At 38.2% G+C, this 21,270-nt stretch overlaps 1 protein-coding gene across 1 annotated transcript in view; it reads left to right on the forward strand.

Annotated features, from left to right (window-relative positions):
• Nucleotides 1–2,150: 2,150 nt before the first annotated feature.
• Nucleotides 2,151–21,270, forward strand: part of LOC107299243 (cytochrome P450 2J2-like) — a 36,298-nt gene continuing 17,178 nt past the window's right edge. Inside the window, exons 1-5 of the mRNA XM_015828606.2 lie at nt 2,151–2,318; nt 8,378–8,540; nt 14,954–15,103; nt 15,275–15,435; nt 17,278–17,454. Of these exons, the coding sequence (XP_015684092.2) occupies nt 2,151–2,318; nt 8,378–8,540; nt 14,954–15,103; nt 15,275–15,435; nt 17,278–17,454 (819 nt within the window). The remainder of the gene's footprint in view (nt 2,319–8,377; nt 8,541–14,953; nt 15,104–15,274; nt 15,436–17,277; nt 17,455–21,270) is intronic.

Consider the following 21,270-nt stretch of genomic DNA (forward strand, 5'->3'; position numbering starts at 1 on the left):
AGACATACCCAATTCCAGCAACCGTTCCTTATATGTTTTAGCCTCCAGTCCCCTAATCATCTTTGTTGCTCTTCTCTGTACTCTTTCTAGAGTCTCAGCATCTTTTTTACATCGTGGTGACCAAAACTGGATGCAGTATTCCAAGTGTGGCCTTACCAAGGCATTGTAAAGTGGTATTAATACTTCACGTGATCTTGATAATATCCCTCTGTTAATGCAGCCTAGCACTGTGTTGGCTTTTTTGGCAGCTGCAGCACACTGCTGGCTCATATTTAAGTGATTGTCCACTAAGACTCCGAAATCCCTCTCACAGTTACTACTATTGAGCAAGGTACCCCCTATACTATACCTGTACATTTGGTTTTTCTTGCCTAAATGTAGAACCTTACTTTTTTCACCATTGAATTTCATTTTGTTAGATAGCGCCCAGTGTTCAAGTCTGTCCAGATCCTCCTGTATCTTAGGCCTGTCTTCTGGAGTGTTGGCTATTCCTGCCAGCTTGGTGTCATCCGCAAATCTGCACTGGGCCTAGAACAGAGCCCTGGGGCACCCCACTACACACTTCCCTCCATGTAGATGCAGTTCCATTGAGGACAACACGCTGAGTACGGCCGGTCAATCAGCTATGAATCCATCTGGTGGTGATGCTGTCTAACCCGCTTTTTTCTATCTTATCGAGTAGTAGGTTGTGATCTACTTTATCAAATGCCTTACTGAAGTCCAAGTAAATTATATCCACAGCATTCCTCTGATCCACTAATTTTGTCACTTGGTCAAATAATGCAATAAGGTTTGTCTGGCATGATTTGTTTTTGACAAACCCATGTTGGCTTTTAGTAATGACTTTGTTTGCCTCTAGGTGTTCACTGATTCGTTGTTTGATTATCTTTTCCAGAATCTTCCCAGGTATTTAGGTCAGGCTGATAGGTCTGTAATTTCCTGGATCCATTTTTTTTCCTTTTTTGAAGATGGGAACTACACCAGCTCTTTTCCAGTCCTCTGGTAGTTCCCCAGTGCTCCAAGATCTTTGAAAAATATAGTTCAGTGGTTCTGAGATCACATTTGCCTGTTCCTTCAGAACCCTGGGGTAATTCAGTCAGAGGTTCTGCTGCAATACGGGTTGTTAACAATGTCCATTGTAAATACATTAATTGCCCCAACAATCTGGGTTCTCATTTTACCAATCTCGGAAGGATGGAAGGCTGAGTCAATCTTGAAACACTCAGGATTGAACTCCTGGCAATGGGCAAAGTCAGCCTACAATACTGTAGTATTCAATACACTGAACCACCATGGCTTTGAATAAGACAATTTATGCACTGAATAAATAAGTAAATTAACAACAAGAAGGTGATTCAAGGAGATGGCTAGGTCCTACTCAAGTCATGTGGTCTCTATTGGGTTTAATGATACTTCAGAATTGGGTAAATTGTCCCTGCTAAAACTTTAGCATGGATCATATTCAAGTGTGCTAATAGGATAGGCATCTTTTTTAGATAGGTATTTCTAAACATCTATAGCTCTCTACCCATAATTTGATTAAGGACAACTTTCAATCAATTAAAGATGTTGCAGAATCTATTACAACAGCTCTCCTTATTAATATGATGATTACACTTAATTTAGTTGCAAAAGGCTGCACAGCACCAGAGATGGTCCTCAATTGTATGAAGCCTTTATGAAGACAGTCTCTTATTTGTAAATAAAATTGAGTGAATTTTATTTTCATGGTAATGTCCTAATGCTGGACTAGATATTATCTCTTTGGCGCAACAAGATTCTCCCTTATATTCAGATAGATTCCTTAGGCATGAGGTACACCATGTTTTTAAAATAATTCCAGCATACTATAATGTTTGGGACAAAATGGATTACCCAACCCTTCATTTAAAAAAAATAAAATAACCTTCTTTTGTTATTTGTGTGGCATGTGATCAAAGGCAACCTCATTAACCTGGATTAATGTGATAGTATCTTCTTGGAAAAATTCCAGCCCAAATGAGGGAGAATATCAGCATCAAGTTGTTATTTGTTTCACATCAATGGAGTATATAAAACAGGAAGAGAAAAAAAAGCATCAGACAAAAGGATACAACCATCTTCAGATCCACTAGTGAGAACCAAAGAAAAAATAACCCAGCAGGACAATGATGGTGATGGGAACATTTTTGTTTGTTTTGCTACTTGCTCTGCTGATTCTCTTCTTCCTGAGACAACTCTGGTCCCAAAGACATTTGCCTCCTGGTCCTTTGGCTCTACCTCTCGTTGGGACCTTGTGGGCTTACGGGATTTCGTTTCGTGAAGATTATTTTCGTAAGGTATTTCATTCTAAATAATTAACAAATAATATATAAAACCATTCTCAATTATTTTCTCTGTAACGTAACTGTAGAAAAATATATTAACCTAGTAAAGTATTCTTGCATGATGAGGAATTTAATTAATCAAATGATAGTGATGACTCTTGAGGAGTTATTTTCCATATCATGCCAGAATATTCAAGCCGAGACCTGCTCACCACCGTTTCACAGTGCAGGATCTGAAATAATGGGTTTAAGTTTTTTAGGGGCAGATTATATTTCAGTCTTACCAAGAATTGTTTGATAATGGAACCAGTTCTTCAGAGAGAAGGATGGTTTCTCCTTCATTCTGCTCAAATGAAGTTAGACATTCTTCTGTTGAAGATGCTTTATTCTATATTCCTGTGGTGGACAAAAGGTGGAACTGGATAGTCTTAATGGCCCCTTCTAATTCTGCAATTCTATAATGCTTTCAAAAGCTTTATGGATCTGTGTTCTAAACTAACATCTATTCATAATCTGCCTCCACAAATTGTGAGTACTCCAATACTGGAAGTTTTTAAGAAGAGATTGGACAGCTATTTGTCTGAAATGGTATAGGGTTTCCTGCCTGAACAGGGGGTTGGACTAGATGACCTCCAAGGTGCCTGCCACTTTATTATTATTATTATTATTATTATTATTATTATTATTATTATTATTATTATTATTATTATTATTATTATTATTATTATTATCACCATCATCATCATCATCATCATTATCATTATTATCATTATCATCTATTTCCACTATCTGCATGAGTAATAATATTACAAGGAAGTATTTCCTCCTCAAGTTGGCTACTCAATGGTAGGAGTTTTTCATTTTTCTGCCAACGATCTGCTGATTTTGCTGCCAAAGCTGGTTCTCTGGCAGTGTTGCTCTCTGAATTTGAATGAGAGCACTTATGAGAGCTTTTGGATAGCCTGAGAAGTGGAGTTGTGAAAATTCCAGGTCCCTGTGGAAGCGGTCAGAATGTCACCAGTCATCCATCTTCCTTTCAGCAATTTGTTTTCTTAAACATGCCTGGGTTTTAACTTTTTAAATCTTTTGTTTTATTTTGCCTTTTATCTTTAAAAGTATACTGGCTGGCTGAATGCTGATTTATTTTAACCCCTTGCTGGACTTTAGAAGTTCTTTTTTTCCCTTTGATTTATGTGGTTGTTTTGAAAAAGGTTTACTTTTTTGAAAGGAAACATAGTGTGTTCTTGGACAGTGGAAATTTTATTTATTTATTTCCATTAACTTATATGCCGCCCTTCTCCCCACGGGACTCAGGGCGGCTCACAGCATGTTAAAACAACACAAAACGTTTCCCCTATAAAAGCCAATTAAAAACCAAATATTTATAGCTGTGTCTTATTAAAATCATTAAAATTGTCCCTATTTAAAATTCACCCTAGGTCAGTCCCGCTTGCTGAAAAAGCCATGTCTTTCATTTGATCTATATTGGACTCTCACCACAAGGTTTTTTCATTTTATTAATTTTGTAAAATATTTGGAGCTTTTTTTTAAACTTTGGATCAAAATATCCAGAAAATATTTCCCCTGCTTCATTATCTAGTTCTTCACTTTGCTTCAGGATTTTGTGTTTCCTGTTTTTTTTCCATGTATCATTGCTAAATTACACAAAGCAACAATATATCAGATTACAGACCAGCAATCTGTCTGATATCTGATAAAAAAATTGATAACATGCAATCCTTCGTTGAAATCCTTTTGAAAAAGTCTGATGAAATGATAATGGCTGTGGAAAATATTCAGATGCATACATCTGTGGATAAATTAGATTCAGAAAAGGAATGTGATTTGAAAGCAGCAGACTCATTGGAAAGAAATATGGACTGTACAGATTGAGCAGTAACTTGAGTTGATTGCACACAACTCCAAGAAGTTCAAGTCTGAATTCTTTTACAATGGCAGAAACCTAACTGAGTGGAGAAGTGATAAATTGATTTTCCCTAGGAGGATTTAAGGCAATTTGGGGAATGGATTTATCACACTTAATTGGAAATCAATTTCATCTGGACTTTTTTAGTTAGATAACCAACTTTGGAGTTTGAATTTATTATATTTAACCAGACAAATATTGAAAAGATGTGGTATTAAGAAACAAATGTTGATATTTAATCTAGGATGAATTACTGTTAACTCGTGGAATGATTTGGGATATTTAAGACCATGGTAGATTTTCTACGAGTTGATTAAAATAACAGTTTCTTAACAGAGGGTTTTGAAACTTTAATCTTGCCTTTATTATTATTATTATTATTATTATTATTATTATTATTATTATTATTATTATTATTAACTACTTTTTCATTAATATAATATATAGATGACACATTAATAATTTGCAAATAGATTTAGTAGTTTAAAAATTTGGGAGCCAGTTTCTCTCTCTCTCTCTCTTTTTTATAGATATTTTATTGGTTTTTAACTATAACAATCTCCAGTGCCTGATGTACAGCATGTTGTCTTGGTATTATATTTTAACAAGAAAAAAAGGACAGTAATAATTAATTAACAATCAATAATGATTAAATTTGATAATTCCATAATTAATATATTAATAATACATTTCTTTGATCTTTCCTTCTCCCATTTGTATTTTCCTTCTTCAACCTTAGCCAAAATATAATTCTTAATATTTTCAATATATAAATGATTAGGCATAGGCATTTTTAAATATTTATACAAATAATAATAATCTCTCTATATAACATTTTTTTCAGCTTATATTATTCTCATAACCATCATCTCATTAGTTCAGCATACATCCTATTTTTATAATTTTTGTTCGCTTAGATTCCCTTATATTCAATCCAATTCTTATCAGTCATAATTTCTTCAAATTAGTCATCTCACTGTCTAAATTTTCCCATTTAGGTACATCATCCCAATACTTTATGTCATGCATTATAAAAATACTATACTTTTTATCTGTCTTATAGTATCTAGATATAACATCCTTTTTAATCAGTTTATATTTTACTTATATATTAATAAAAGTTACATCAACTTACTATTTTAACATTTAATATATTATAAAACAAACTATATTACTTAAATCTCATTATCCTTCTTGTTATATGGCCCCTTTATGTACGAAATTCTCTGTTCTTTTAGCCATATTCAAACAAATGTTTATTCACGTAATAGTCCATCTGGTAGGCGAGTCAAACCTCTTGTATCTGTCTCTGATCTTCTTCTTTTACCAGGTAATTTTCCAAGTTGATGTAATCTGCTTACCCAACAGTTCCTATATTTTTACAAATATTGTTGGGTAAATACAAAAGATGAAGTAAGTAAGATAAATTCTTTCTGTCCCCCAAACTTTAATAGTTCTCCTAATAATTCCATTTTTCTTGTTGTACCAGAACCTTGTAGATTTTTTCCTGTTTGTGTCAAATTGTAATTCTTTTCCTTTGTTATTTTATCAACTTGATCATATGCTTCTAGTTTGTAATCTGCTGTCTGATTTGGTTGTTCCTTTGCTGTTATTTCCTGGGTATTTTTTAATTGTGGAGTATGCTTATTTAAATCCTCGAAGTTGTTTCGAATTTTGTCGTGGTTTGAATCTATTGTCATTTGTATTTGTCCTAACATTACATATATTTCCTCTGGGAAAGTATTTATCTTGCCTTGAAGTATTGTTTCTGGAGGCCCTTGATTTTCCAGGCTAAGTCCTTCAGGAGAACATATTGAATGTGGCATCCTGTCATTTTGTGATATGTATGTGATATCCATGTTGTCTCCCCCCTTCAAATAATCTTTCATCAAAGTTTTAATTCAAAAGTCAATTTATCAGTCAGTCAAAATTACAGATTCAGTATAATAAGCCACTTTAAATCCTTCCTGCAAATTCTCCTCTAAAAGATTAGCCAAAAAACCAAGGTTGTTTCCCCCCCCCCCATAAACAGTTCTTAGGCTTAAGCAATAGTCCAGGTGTTTTTTTCTCTTTCAAACACTTTTTGATTGTATAGCTGGCCCTTCCTTTGTATCCAGCTGTCTTCAAGGTTATTTGCAATTCAAAGGAACAACTTTTTTCTTTGTTTCTGGGCATTCTGCCAATTTCTGAGTCCTTATTGTCAGTGTTCTATGATTCTCCACTAGATGTCAGCAGTTATTTCTTTTTTCAGTTTTTTTTAATCAAAAAGTTATTTTTGTTATATATTTTTATAATTCCATCAGAATTTTTTGAGGCTATAATCTTGACAGTTCTTTAGTTCCTAGATTTGTCCAGACTGAAATATTTTAAATCAAATTTTAGTATATCTCTTTTCAACCTTTTATGTTAATTCACCACTTCTGTCTGTAAGGGAATGGGGATATAGTCCCCTCCCTTCACTTCTGGAGGTTTTCTTGCTTTGGGGATCTTTTCAAGGATTTAAATAGTAGATAGAAGAAAGAAGATCAGTACTCTCACCAATTCCAAGCACGCTGTTCACCGATGTTTAGGTTTGTGCTCTGGGACTTCTGCTGCGAGCAGCTTGGGCTAGATGCTGATCTCACGCTAGCCTTTCTCCTGTCAGGTTTGGAGGCCTTTCCCAGGATCAAACGAAGTGATTGCCATTGCTTTGTGATTGACGGGGCGCCCCTACTTCACAGTCACCTCTCCGGGGCAACTTCGGACCCATCTAGGGTCCCCCAAGCAGGAAGAAACTAGCCGTGGGGAGCAGAGGTCCGCTCTCGCACGGCCATGCACTGCAGATGCAAAAACAGGAAGCCCCTGGGAGCCAGTTTCTCAAGGGGTGGAAAACTAATATTGTGTATGTGTGTTAGTTTTTTCTTTTTTTAATGCACTTTTAAAAATGTCTTGTTTGTTTTCTATTTTTTCTTTTTTAAAAATATTTTTTGAGTTTTTTGTTTTAACTTTTCTTTTGAATAAAATAAAAATAGAACCAAAAATGGGAAAGTTGATCAATTATTTTAACAACTTACCGAATAATTCATAAGGATAGTACTGTTATTGTGGCCAATTTTAATTCGGGTTTAATTCAGCAACCTAAGTCTCTAGAATGTTCTGTCAATATAACTGCAGTTGCAAAACTGATGGCTGAAAAAAGCAGAAGGCAGAGAGGTTGATAAAGCCTCTGAAGAGCATCCAAACGGCAGTGTTCAAAAGATGTGACTCATAGACAAGCTGTGGCTCACATATCTGTCAATCACAGGAGGACTGGGCAGTGAGAAAGCCATCTCTCATCTAAGGCAGGCATGTCAAACTGTCACCCCACGGGCTGGATGCATCACTCTGAAACCACGCCCACCCCATTGCCAGCAATGGGGAAAAAGTCCCAATACGTCACGCGACGTCACGTGACGTCGCAAGTTTGACATGCCTGATCTAAGGCAAGGGTGAATGGAGCAAACAGATTGGAGATGGTGGTTTTCAAGCAGAAATAAAGAGAAAGGCACATGCCAGGAAAATAAACGAAATACAAGTGCAAAAGGTTTTGGCAGGAATCTGGGGTTGGGGGGAATAAATTTCTAAAGAACAGATAATCGCATATGATGAAAAATCTTAGAACTGAGGATTTAGGAAGGACTGTAAGTGGCATATTAACTACAAATAATCAATGCTCAATAGACACATAGACCCATAATCAATAGACCATATAGACATTAACAACATCTATAGACTATGCAAGGGAGACAATCAATCAGCCCAAAAGAGAAAGAGACTGGAGCACCTCTCCACCAGTAATTATCACTCAGATCAGCATAGATTAACTCCAAGGTCAACTTCAGACCAACAATCAAGTAAGCAATACCCCAATCAAGGAACTGCCACAGAGCCATTAGTAAACAGCCTCACCAAAGAATCCCTAAGACTGCCCCCACCCAACCAGATATGAAAGACATCAGAACATAAACGACAGCAAACAGCACTCCTTACTAGCACTGATGGTGTTACCCAGTTGGGGTAATTAAACGAAAGAAATGAAAATAAGCAAGCTCAGAAAGCACCAAGGACCCCTTATAAATCTGTTTTATTTGATTATAACATTTCTCAACTTTGATTCACTTGGCAGCCTGTAAAACGATATGGAAATATATACACCATGTGGGTTGGACCTCACTTTATAGTAATGCTGTCTGGATTCAAAACTGTGAAAGAAGTAATGAACAGCTTCCCAGAGGAATTCTCTGGTAGAGCAGAAGATGCTTTTGTGACCGCTTTGGGGAAAAAAAGAGGTAAGTGCAAATAGTAAGGGATTGTATCTAAATTACCATCACACTGTTACCATTTGTGTGAATAATATGTATAACATGGGGTGGGGGAAAAGTAAGGGATGGTTAACAAAATGATTTAAAGTCCTGAGCTAAGCAAAAGAAATACTGGTATAATCCAGTTTACACCAAATTATTATATGTCTCAATTGCATTTTATCTTGTCCATTACATTCATACATTGACTTGAAGACATTACTTCTTTTTCACTGAATATCTATCTGCTTTTTTTCAGGCTCTCATCTTCCCCATGAAGTTTTGACAAAATCTTTCCCAGTCTTCCCTTACCTCTTCAGTCCTTTCCTTTGTTTCATATTTTGCCTCTTTTTTCAAATTTTGCCTCTTCCTTCAGGTTTGATTTTCAACAATTCTCTCTCTATGGCCAACCCATCAAAAGGCACCAATTTCATACTGACTGCCCACATACATAACATGAGCTTTCAGTACTTTCTATGTATAAGAGTTAGGTTTAGTTGAGGATCTATTCTAAGCTAATAACATTTCCAAAATTGGAATAAAATCGGCAGCTTTAATTATCTTACCTGAAATCAAGATAACAATTTAAACGCTTACATACCTTGGATCGGAGCTCATAAACGTCAGATGGAATGAGAAAATAGCAACACTGTCCATCATCCATGATCACCCAGACCCATCAACTATTTTTGTTTTCTGATAAATGCAAGGTGGAAACCTGGCCTGGGAAAAGCATCCTAAGCTCTAAGCATGTACTCCATGTACATAGAAACATTCCCAGGTGGGAGGGAAAGTGGTTGGAAAGAGAGGACTACAGGTAGTTCTTGATTTACAACCATTTGTTTAACAACCATTTGAAGTTTCAAGGGACTAAAAACAATGACTTAGCTTAACAACCATCTCAAAAGAGGTCATAAAATTGGTCATGAGTAGCTTAACAAGGCACCAGGGGCTAGGGCAGAAGGCCTAACTGGCAAAGCAGAGCCAAGTTAGACTTTTTGTGAATTTTTGACACAATGACCACAAAAGGTTCATCATCACTGCCATGTCGTAAACATTATTTCACTTGCTAGAATTTTTTTTTTTAAACAAGTTTTATTAATTTTCCAATTTTACAAAAGTCCAAGTATTAAGGAAGCAACATGGTGATTGGGTAATCCATAATCCAATAACAAGCTCTTTCATACATATGTCAGATTACATCATCAAAAATTTCCTCTCTATTTCCCTTGGTTATTATATCACATTCAAATTAATACATTGCTAGTTATAACTCAATTGGTTAAGACATTTATCAATATATTTTAACTTATACGCCTCCATGTCCTGTTTTTAAATTTTACCTAATTTCAATTACAGTATTCCAGTTAGCTTAATATCCATAGTATTTAGATTTTGGGTAGCCCAAAGTTCCCTTAGTTCATTACAAAATAGTTTTCATATCTAAAATACACTTATTATTTACTCGAGTAAATTCTTACTTTATTTCACAAACATATTCTATTTCTCATCCTAGTACTGCATCACTTACTAATAAAATAACCTTTATCATCTCAATCCAACTTCTATATTATAATTCAAAACTATTATTCTAGTGACTATTTTTTATTTCCCTTATAAGTCTAAATCCTAAATATTAAACCAGTTAGCATCTTTTAAAATCTCAGCCTATTAAATGAGATTTTAAGCTCTTCCATTATAGGTCACATAAAAAATCCCATTTTTAAAGTAACTCTAGCTTTCTTTTTGTGCCAAACAGGCTTCCATAGCAGTGCCTTTAAATCCTCAGGTGGATCGGACTTCCGGTTTGGGTTGCAGTGGGTGCAGGCACATGAAGAGGCTCTCTCTCTTCGTTACCTGCTTTTCCTCTGCCGGTAGACTCTTAATCGGGTCGAAAAGTCACCCTGGAGGGGTGACTACCGATGAGGAAGACTCTCGTTGATTGCGGGGGGAGGAGGCAGCTCCTTCTATGATCCGAGGCAGCTCCTCAGGGCCGACGGAGAAAAGATCGGCCAGTAACATGGCCGATTATTTAGCTGCTCCAACTGAAAGTCAAAAGAACATCTAAGTGTTAAGAAACCATCGTGAATGTCCTGGTGAGACCTTTCCCTCTCTCTTTCTCTCCTGTTAAAAGCTTTTTGGAATTACTTCCCTGCTTTGAAAGAGCTCCCTTTGTTTATCTGGGGGAAAGAGCTTTCCATAATAAAGGAAAAAACGTCTTATTGACTATTTTTATTTTTGGTTACTTGGGGGCCCTGGAAAAATCCTTATCATAAAACTTTATTATTATATCTTCTAAGCTGGAGAATATTGTCTTCCTATGTCTTGGACTTATTTTTTTAAAGGGATAAATCTTTATTGTTTGAAAAAAAAACCACAACTCTATGAGAAGCCGGAACAGAGACTCCATAGCTCTTTGACTTGCTAATCTCATTCTTGATGTCTGGAAGAGACTTTCATAGTTTACTGAGGACATCTTGTGGAGAAATTTAAAACTGCAACTGCTTGTTTGTGTTACTACTGAAATGGAGAAACCATATTCACAACTCAACTGTAAACTCATACTGGAAAAAATTTATGAAGCTACTGAGGAAATATGTTCCCAAATAAGAGAGAGAACTGCAGAAATAATAAACAGAAATTATACTGTGAATTTACAAACTGACCTTCAGACTCTATTTGATCATTCTACAGATCAAAAAGCAACAGAAGAGCAATTAATTTACATACAACCTATGGAGACTTTGGATGACCAAAAAATGATTGTAACTAAACTATCTACAATTGCAAAACTAACAGAAATGGACTTGAAATTACAACTGTTGTAGAATTATGACAACTCTGATAATCAACTACTAATTATAAAATTGGACATGATCGAGTGTTTTATCCACCAGACAGGAACCAGGCATCAAAAACAGAGGATGGGAGGTCTTTTACTGACCCAAATGATATTACAAGAAATAATGGGAGATCTATTTGCTGAAATAGAGGCTTTGTTATGAAAACCTGCTTGGCATAAAAAGAAAGCCAGAATAAGACTAAAAAGAGAACTTTAAAATTATATGTAATGGATTAAAAAGGTTTTGAGAAATATGGATTGATTTAAGGATTAAGATTTAGAGTTGAAAATTTGTGATTATTTAGAATATATATGTTAAACAGAGTAAAAATGTATTTTTTGGAATAGTATGTTTATTTGTATGAAAATTATTTTGTAATGGAATGAGAATAAGAATATGAAAGAGGTTTTTAGAAATTTGGATTGCTTTAACAACTAATTGAGTGTGTTAAGTTAGCAAAACGATGTTTTGTGTAATAATAGGTGTGTTCTTTTTTTTAGATATGATAATTATTTGAATGAGATTTAAATGCTATTTGAAGAAATAAGAGAGATCTGAGATAAAATCAATGATTTATGAGATTATGAATTAGAATATATCTGGATTAGTATTTTAGAAGGGATACCCGAAGTGATAATACATTTATCTAAGATTAAATTGGGCTATGGTAATTATAAATTAATAAAGCTCAAAACAGGATTAGGATTTATAGATATGTAATGTAGAAATGGATTATGTTAAATAGGTTATATTATTTGAGGGAAATTGAGAGGGAACATTTAATGTATTTACTTGAGCTATTATATGATTTTGTTTTTGGATGATTGATCACCTAACCACCATGGTATGTCTTGAGCATTCTGTTGTAAAAGTTAAAAAACCAATACAATTTGTTAAAAAAAATAAATAAATCCTCAGGTGGATCTCCCTTCATTTCTACACATGTCTTTGAATCAAGGGAGACCATCCAATGATCAATTTTTCAAGGGAGCCAGTCCCTTCATAATCATTGGATTGTTGGCCTAATAATTCAAATCGCCATATTTGGCTTAGTATATTTGTTGTCAGTTCAGTCTGGTCTTCTTCTTCTTCCGGTTTCAGCTGGTTTAAGTAAAAAGTCATGTTCAATGTTATAATTGTTGTTTGGTTGTCTGGGTTGTCTAGGTTCCCAATGTGCTGTACATGTTGGTCTTCAGCACCTTCCATCTTAGTATTGCTTTCTTTAGTTTCTGTTGCTGTTTGAATTGCAGATTTTTTAGTTAAGATCAAGGTTTGGTTATCAGGTTCTCAGTAGGTTGTAGCTGGTATTCTTTAAAGTCCACTTTGATGTTAATTTCTTCCTCTTCTGTTGCATTTTGGATTGTAAGTTCATCAGTTGAAATCTGGGCCGCATTTTGTAGCTTTAAGATGGTGCCTTTATCTTTCAGTCTGGTATTCATTAGCTCAGTGGCCTCAAGGATTTTTTTCAAGTATAGGTTTGTAGCTATGTTGTGGGTAGTATTCCTCCATTTCTATGTTGTTTAGAGATAGTCCTTTAGTGGAGGCTATTTTTGATAAAAGTCAGTAAACATCCACCTCCATTATAAAGAATTGTTTTCACCACCCAGCTGTTTCAAATTCTTATCTTTTTTGATAGTGGCAAGGACAAATCTTAGTCTCACAGGTCTCCCAGTCAAAAGGAAATTCACTTGCTGTACCAAATTTCACCACAAGATATCCCCAGTAGCATGTAAAGTCTTTTTCCAAACTCAAGTTAGGCTTTTATCCAGTTTAAGAAAAAATATTCTTTTTTTTCAACTTAGCAGATAGGTAAGGTAATAGATCCCCATAGAAATAGGAACCTTTTGGGACCCCAAATATCCAAAAAGTGCAAGTCCAATTATTTAGTTGTTTAGTTTAGTTGTTCTTTCCCCCCAAAAAAGCTTTGTATTCCCAGGGTAGGCAGAAGCCACCAAGTTAAGAGGGGGGAAGAAATTTCCAAAGGCTTTTACAGGAAGATAGTTGGGATGCAAGAAAGGTAAGGTCTCACCCAATTCCTCTGTGGTGCTTTCGTTGTGCTTGGTAGTGCTTTTGGCTTTTGGCTGGTATGGCTTAGTGATCGGCCATGTTAATGGCCGATCTTTTCTTCGTCAGTCCAAAGGAGCTGCCTTGGATCAAACAGAAGGGCTGCCGCCCTTCCGCGATCTGTCGGGGGTCCTCCTCATGGTGGTCGCCCCTCCAGGGTGACTTTCGACCCTTTTCAGGGTCTTCCGACAAAGGAAAACCGAATGGAGGAGAGAGCGCTCTCCCGTACATCCGCCGGGGCCGCGATCGCAAACCGGAAGTCACTTACTAGAATTTTTATTCCGCTATACTTTGATCTTATTAAAGAGAATGGAAGTATGTATTTTAAACTCTATTTATTTTGCCCCATTTTACAGCCTTTCTTGCCACAGTTGTTAAGGGAATCATAGCAGTTGTCAAATTAGTAACACATTTGTTAAGTGAAACTGGCTTCCCCATTGACTTTGCTTGTCAGAAAGTCTCAAAAGGGGATCACATGATCTCACGACACGGCAACTGACATAAATATGAACCAGTTGCAAAGCATCACATGAGCATGGGATTGCTGCATGGTTGTAAGTGTGAAAGTGGCCATAAATCCCTTTTTTTAGTGCCATTGTAACTTTAAACTGTCACTAAATAAACTGGTGTTAGTCAAGGACTACCTGTAATGGATGGAAACTTGTCAAAGAGAGAACTGATGATGTTACCTAGTTTGTGGAATGAAATATCTGCAAATGTCTATGGAGATTCTCGGTAATTCAGTGATTCGATTTGAGATGCAGACAACACAGGCTCATCCCCAACAGCCCGCACCTGTCTTCAACAGTGAAGGGACACAGGGCAGAAAACATCCTGCAGCCAAGAAGGCTCCACACACATTTGCACTACTCAGGTGACCCTGAGGACACAGGTAAACCTCCAAATGGCCTCAATGACTCTCTACAAGAATGCAAATGACTAGAAGTCTGCAAGGAGTATAAACCCTTCCATTCCCCACCACCCAGTAAGAGCTGAAGGAGCTTCTAGGATGAGATGAAACGTCTTCAAAAGAAAAACAAGGAAGTCCAGTTGCCTCCTGAAAAAGGACCTTTGGGACAACCATGACCTGGATGACTGAGAAACTCCATATATCTTGTAGGAGGAAGTTACAAATGGATTCTATTAGCACTGAGAAGTTCCTGTTGCTTGTGCCTATAACATGTTCTCGTATGTGAACCTTTACATCATGTTAGAAGCTTTTGATGTGCATCATATAAGATAGAGGCTGGCAAGCACTGCAACTGTGGTCACCATACCACACGTGTCTCTCAGTGTCCATGTGACTCCCAACATGAATAAATATTATAATAATAAAAATTAACATAGCCAGAATCTTACAAAATGGCAACATTGCACAAAGGCTTGGTATTCCCACCTGACATTCATAGAGATGTTTGCAAGAACTAGACCTGTTTTATTTTTTAACATGAATGTCCTCAGGAATCACTTATCATTCTTTGCTGATGCCCTCAGGTATTGTTTTCTCCAATGGCCACGTCTGGAAACAGCAGCGACACTTCAGCATCACTTCTCTGCGGAAGCTGGGCCTGGGGAAGAAAAGCATTGAGCATCAAATAGAAGACGCAGCTCAGACATTGGTAGAGGCCTTTAGAGAAACAAAAGGTATGCAATTTGGGCAGAATTTTTTTTCCATTCTCTGTATTTCTAACAAGAACAGACGTATTTGATAAGATTTTTTAAATTTTTTGAAACAATTGCAGTTCCCAATTATGTTGTTCATTGCATAGATGTCCTGTTCTTTAATAATTGATTATGAAATATCTTCATTTGCAGGACAGCCATTTGACCCTTCAATTCCAATAATAAATACAGCTACTAATTTCATATGTGCTTTGAGTTTTGGACATCAGTTTGCTCCTGAAGATGAAAACTTCCAGAAGCTAATTCAAGCATTAGAAATTATTGTGAAATTCAGTGGTAGCTTTTTTTATGTGGTGAGTCATGTTTTCTGTTAAAGAGACAAAACTGTTTCCATTAATATTTTCATGTAATCATGAATGGAATCCATGGAGGAAGCCTTGGAAAATGTCTATTGTACTATTATCCCCCGTAGCTAAGACAAGTCTTTGCAGTTTCCTTGTCAAGATTTCGGAAGTGGTTTGCCATTGCCCACTTTCTAGGGCTGAGAGAGAGGGACTGGTCAGTGTCACCCAATCAACCAGAGGCTGCCCCAAAGAAGAGGGATTCAAGCTATTCTCCAAAGTGCCTGAAGGCAGGACAAGAAGCAACAGATGGAAACTAATCAACGAGAGAAGCAACCTAGAACTAAGGAGAAACTTCCTGATAGTTAGAACAATTAACCAGTGGCACAACCTGCCTCCAGAAGCGGTGAATGCTCAACCCTGAAAGTTTTTTAAGAAGAGACTGGACAGCCATTTGTCTGAAATGGTATAGGACTAGATGACCTCCAAGGTCCCTTCCAACATTATTATTATTGTTGTTGTTGTTGTTGTTGTTGTTATTATTATTATTATTATTACTACTATTATTATTATCTTTGTGCTTGAGTTGGGACTAATACTCAGAATATCTGAGTTTCTAGGCTGTTGGATTAACAACTACACCAAAGTGTTTCTGCCCAGGAAGCAAACCATTATTTCAGTATCACTAGCAGATGGCTCTCCATCCCATGTTTAAACACTTCTAGAAAAAATGGTCCATCACTTCCTGGGTCAGTCTGTCACTGAACACGTCTTTTAAATTTTTCTTAATAGCAAACCAATGTCTGCTTCATTATGATTTAAGCCCATTGCTTCCATGCAGAAATTCTTCTGCTGCAGCCACCAAAAAAGCCAACAAAGTCCTAGGCTGCATTAACAGAAGGATAGAATAAAGATCACATGAAGGGTTAGTACTGATTTATAAGGCCTTGATAAGACCACAATTGGAATATTGCATCCAGTTTTGGTTGCCACGATATAAAAAATATCTTGAGACTCTGGAAAGAGTGCAGAGAAGAGCAACAAAGATGATTAGGGGGCAGGAGACTAAAACATATGAAGAACAGCTGCAGGAACTGGTTATATCTAATCTAGTGAAAAGAAGGAGTAATGGTGCCATGCTAGAAGTACAATATCTAAGAGGTTGCCCCAAAGAAGAGGGGGTCAATGTATTCTCCAAAGCTCCTGAAGACAAGACAAGAAGCAATGTATGGGAATTAATCAAGGAGAGAACCAACCTAGAACTAAGGAGAAATTTCCTGAGGGGGAGAACAATTCAGCAGTGGAATGGCTTGCCTCCAGATGTTGTGGATGCTCCACCACTGGAGATTTTAAGGAAGAGATTGGCCAGTCATTGTCTGAAATGCTATAGTGTCTCTTACTTGAACAGTGGGTTGGTTAAGAAGACCTCCAAGGTCCCTTCCAACCCTGTTATTCTGTTATGAAAAGCTAGCAGACCGAAAATCCAACCCATGTAGTTAATTCATTATTTAGCCTGGCATGTGAATCCAGTTGGTCTAATTTATTAAATCAGTTAGCCATAGGTTACCATATTTACAAAGGCTCCTGGAGAGAATGAGAGAATAAGAGAATTATATATTAGCTTTAAAATAATCTATCTGCCCCTAACCTGATTCCTTTCTGGAAGAATTTGGAAACAGCTTTTCTGGAGGACTTTTGAGGGCTGACACCATGTAAAGTTTGCCATGTTTCAATGTGCTTGCAATGTTTTTCTTTGGTTATTAAGTGCTGTCTATTACTGTAAACTGCTGAGAGTCCTCTTTTGTTCTATTTGGGAAATAAATAAACAGCCTTTTCCTTTTCCATTTCTATTAGATGTTTATTACATTCCCACGATTAATGAACTATCTCCCAGGCCCTCACCAGGATGCTTTGGCTTCGATAGAGGTGATCAATTCTTTTTCAAAGCAGGAAATAGAGAAACACAAGGAATTCAGCTGTCTGCATGAGCCACAAGATTTCATTGATCACTATCTTCTTCAGATAGAGAAGGTATGGGATTATTGTACTTCAATACGAGCAAGGAGTTATTATATTTCTGTTTACAAGTAAGAAGAGGAGATACTGGTATTGTTTTCTTTGGAGTTATTTCTTTTTCATTCAACTCCCATTCTGAATTTCGTCTGTTCTAAATTCCGGTTGTTTCTAAATAAGGACTATATTGTACTTCTGCAATATTAGACTTTTGTTATACATCTGTTTTGGAGCTCCATGGAGTCAGTAAATATGCTTGAGAAACATTCTTGCTAGTTTCTTTGTGGAGGGAAGACCGGAGCAGGCAATGAAGTGAGCTTGCTTTGAAAAAAGGTCAATCACAATCCATATTACCGTATTTCCCTTATTTTCTGGTAATTCCATAATAAAGTCCATGGCAATCTCCTCCCAGGGTTGGGAAGGATCTGCGACTTGTTGCAATAATCCAGGGGGTTTACCTGGACATTTCTTCATTGTTGCGTAAGTTGCACAGCTTTTCACATAATTCTCAACATCCTTCTTTAATCCTGGCCACCAAAATTGCCGTTGAATTAAATGTAATTTTTTTCAGGTATCCAAAATGACCTGCTTGTTTGTTATCATGACTGTGTTGGAAAGCCTGAACTCTAAGGGTCTCTGGTAGATACAGTTTTGACCCCTTCCAAGCCAACACATCCTGATAAGTCAGTATGGTTTTGTTTTCCAGGAAACAGGAATCGGTTTTCAACCTTCAGCCTTTTCGTCAATGGGCTATCAGATTCAGGTGGTTTTGCCCGTGGTTACCTCCATATCATTACTTGAGAGATTGACTGTGGTTGCAGAATGATGGAGTTCACAATTTCCTCTCAATGGTTTTTGTATTGCGGCAGCCTGGATAGGGCATCAGCTAGGAATTTTTTTCCTCCCGGGATGTATTTTAGTGTGAAATTGAAATGGTTAAAATACTGCATCCATTGGACTTGTTTAGGAAATAACTTTGCGGGTTTTTTTTAGTGCCTCTAGATTTTTGTCAAAAGGCAAATCACCCCCTTCAAGTAAATGATGCCAGGTGAGCAGAGCCCACTATACTACAAAAGCCTCTTTCTCCCAGACCACCCACCTTCTTTCAGTGACTGTTAACTTTTTGGAGGTTTAGGCACAGGGCTGCAAATCCCCCTTCTCATTCCTTTTCAAAAGAATGGCCCCCACATTCACATCACTGGCATCGGCTTGGATGATAAATTGTTTCTCAGGATCGGGATATTTGAGAATGGGTTTTGCTGCAAACAGTCTCTTTAAATTCTCAAAAGCAGCTTGGCATTTTATGGACCAAGGCAGTGGTTGGCAGATTCATGGTTTCCCCTCGTTGTTCCCCGTTTTTAACAGTTCAGTAATTGGCAAAGCAATTTCAGCAAAGGAGGGGATGAATTGCCTGTAGAAGTTTTCAAATCCCCAAAAACTCTGGAGTTGCTTACGGGTCCATGGGGGTTGCCATTCCTGTACAGCTTTCACTTTACTTGGATCCATCTCAACACCTTTACTGGAAATCCTATATCCTAGGTAATCCAGGTATGTTTGATGGAACTTACATTTTGAGAGCTTTGTGTAAAATTTAGCATTTAGCAGTTTTTTGAGCACTTCACATACTAATTTGACATGCTACGCCATGGTCTCTGTGTAGATGAGGATTTCATCAAGGTTGACTAAAACCTCCTTATACAGGTGATTATGCAATACTTGATTATTCAGTTGCATGAACACAGCAGGGATCCCCTGCAGGCCGAAAGGCATAACATTGAACTGGAAACTCCCCGTGGGGCTGTTAAAAGCCGTTTTCCACTCGTCTCTTTCCTTCAGCCTTACTCGATAATACTCCTCTCTTAGGTCTAATTTGGTAAAAACGTCTCCTTTTGCCAAATGGGCTAACACATCTTTCATCACTTGAAGGGGGTACATATTCTCCACACTAACATTGTTTAACCCCTTATAGTCCACGCACAGCCTCATCAATCCATCTTTTTTTTCCTTGAAAAGCACAGGGGTGGCTACTCGGGATTTTGCTGGCTGGATGAATCCTCTGGCTAGGTTCTTATCAATGTATGCCCTCAGTTCCTTCAGTTCATGGGGGGGGGGGGTGTCATTGAATACATTTTTGGCTTGGGCAATTTGGCTCCCAGTAAAATCTCAATAGTGGTTCTGTGGGGGGGGGGAAGGACATTGCATTCTGCCTCGCTGAAGCTTCTGCTAGGTGTCTATATTCACTTGGGATGAGTGGTTCTCCAGGCAGGGGATTCACAGTTGACTTTAAGGTCTCCAGGTGCTGCCCTTGGCTCTCACTTGGGCTACTGATTGGGGGAGGAGGTGAAGGTCCAGTTGCTAGTCTAAGAGTCCTCACTCCATTCTCCCACCAGATCATAGGGTGCCATTTGTCAAGCCAAGCTAGTCCCCGGAGCCCTAATGGATCCAGTTGCTGGAGCAGGTGGGGCATTGTGACGTTTGGCATCTCACTGGCTCTTGCCTTGGTTGGGCTCCTGAAGTTGCAGGCTTGTGGTACAAGGTCAGTTCAACATCCAAATTCGTATCCAAACAGTACCAATCATGGAGTTGATCAAGATTCCCCCTGCAGATACACGTTTGGAACAGCTTGTGGTCCAACCCCGGTTTGAAGTAGTGGATCAATGACTGTTCAGGCCACTGCCTAATCCGTCCAGCCAATCTTCGAAATTCTTTTACATATTCTCTTGCAGGCCGACCTGCTTCACATCGTGGATGTCTTTTTTGGCTTGCACAGCCTGGGATTCATCTTCAAACCTGGTTCTCAGCTCACATTTGAATAGATTGAAATCCCATAGCTCGGGTGCCTACTCCTCACATAGGGCAGCCATTCACTCCACAGCTTCCCCTTCCAAATTTGCAGCCACAGTATCAACCATTTTGGCATCGTCTAAGTAAGCACGGCCATTATGATTAGCATAAGACCATACCTGGTTCAGGAAAACAGTCATCTTCTTGAGATCACCGTCGAAAGTGGGCTTGAGGGGGGATGGATCTGCAGGTTGTCGGTCCCAAAGAGCCTGCAGCAAATCAGGCAACAGGGGTTGGGGTTGCTGAAATCCCCCTTGATGGAAGATCCATGGTAGGGGTCCCAGGTTGGCAGGGCGCAAATGACGGTCAGGGCTGGCATGACGGTAGAGGTCAGGGCCATTGGGGCATTGATAGCAGTCTGGGCTGGGCAGGCACCAATGGTGCTCAGGGCTAGCATAGTGCCAATAATGGTGAGGGTTTACCGGGCATTGGTAGCAGTCAGGGCTAAACATTGATGATCCTCCAGGCTACAGTGAGACCAACATTGATCGGGGCTGGCAGAACACCAGCAATACTCGGAACTGACCTGTCTCTGGGTTCGATCCAGACTGGCATGGTGTCGGTAGTGGTCAGGGCTCTGCCAGTGCACTGGACTCGACGTTAAGTCTGGTTTTGGCAGCAGATTGGTGGCTCGTGTCATCGCTATGGGACTGGGACTTTGTTGGAGTGGTGGAGGCTCATGGGAATGCCTGTCTTCTTGCTCACTTGAGATCACCTGGCATGTGGCCTGTTCTCCTTCACCCATCTCCAGCCTGTCAAACTTCTCCCTCAGACGTTCGACCGAGTGTCTGTGGATAGTGCTAAGGTTTTTCCATTCCCCTGACTCATCCCAAGCAGCCGGTCATTTTACTGTCAACATCACAGGTGAACAGAAACCCTGGGATGAGATCAATAGGAACTCGACCTCTGAAGCTTTCACCGTGCTGTTGAGCAGCAGGGCAGTGTTTGACCACCAGGTCCCTCCGAGGATGAACACTTCTTCTCTCTGTG

This window comes from Protobothrops mucrosquamatus, unplaced genomic scaffold (genome assembly GCF_001527695.2).
Source record: "Protobothrops mucrosquamatus isolate PMUCROS unplaced genomic scaffold, P.Mucros_1.0 scaffold4721, whole genome shotgun sequence".
In the NCBI taxonomy this organism is placed as follows: domain Eukaryota; kingdom Metazoa; phylum Chordata; class Lepidosauria; order Squamata; family Viperidae; genus Protobothrops; species Protobothrops mucrosquamatus.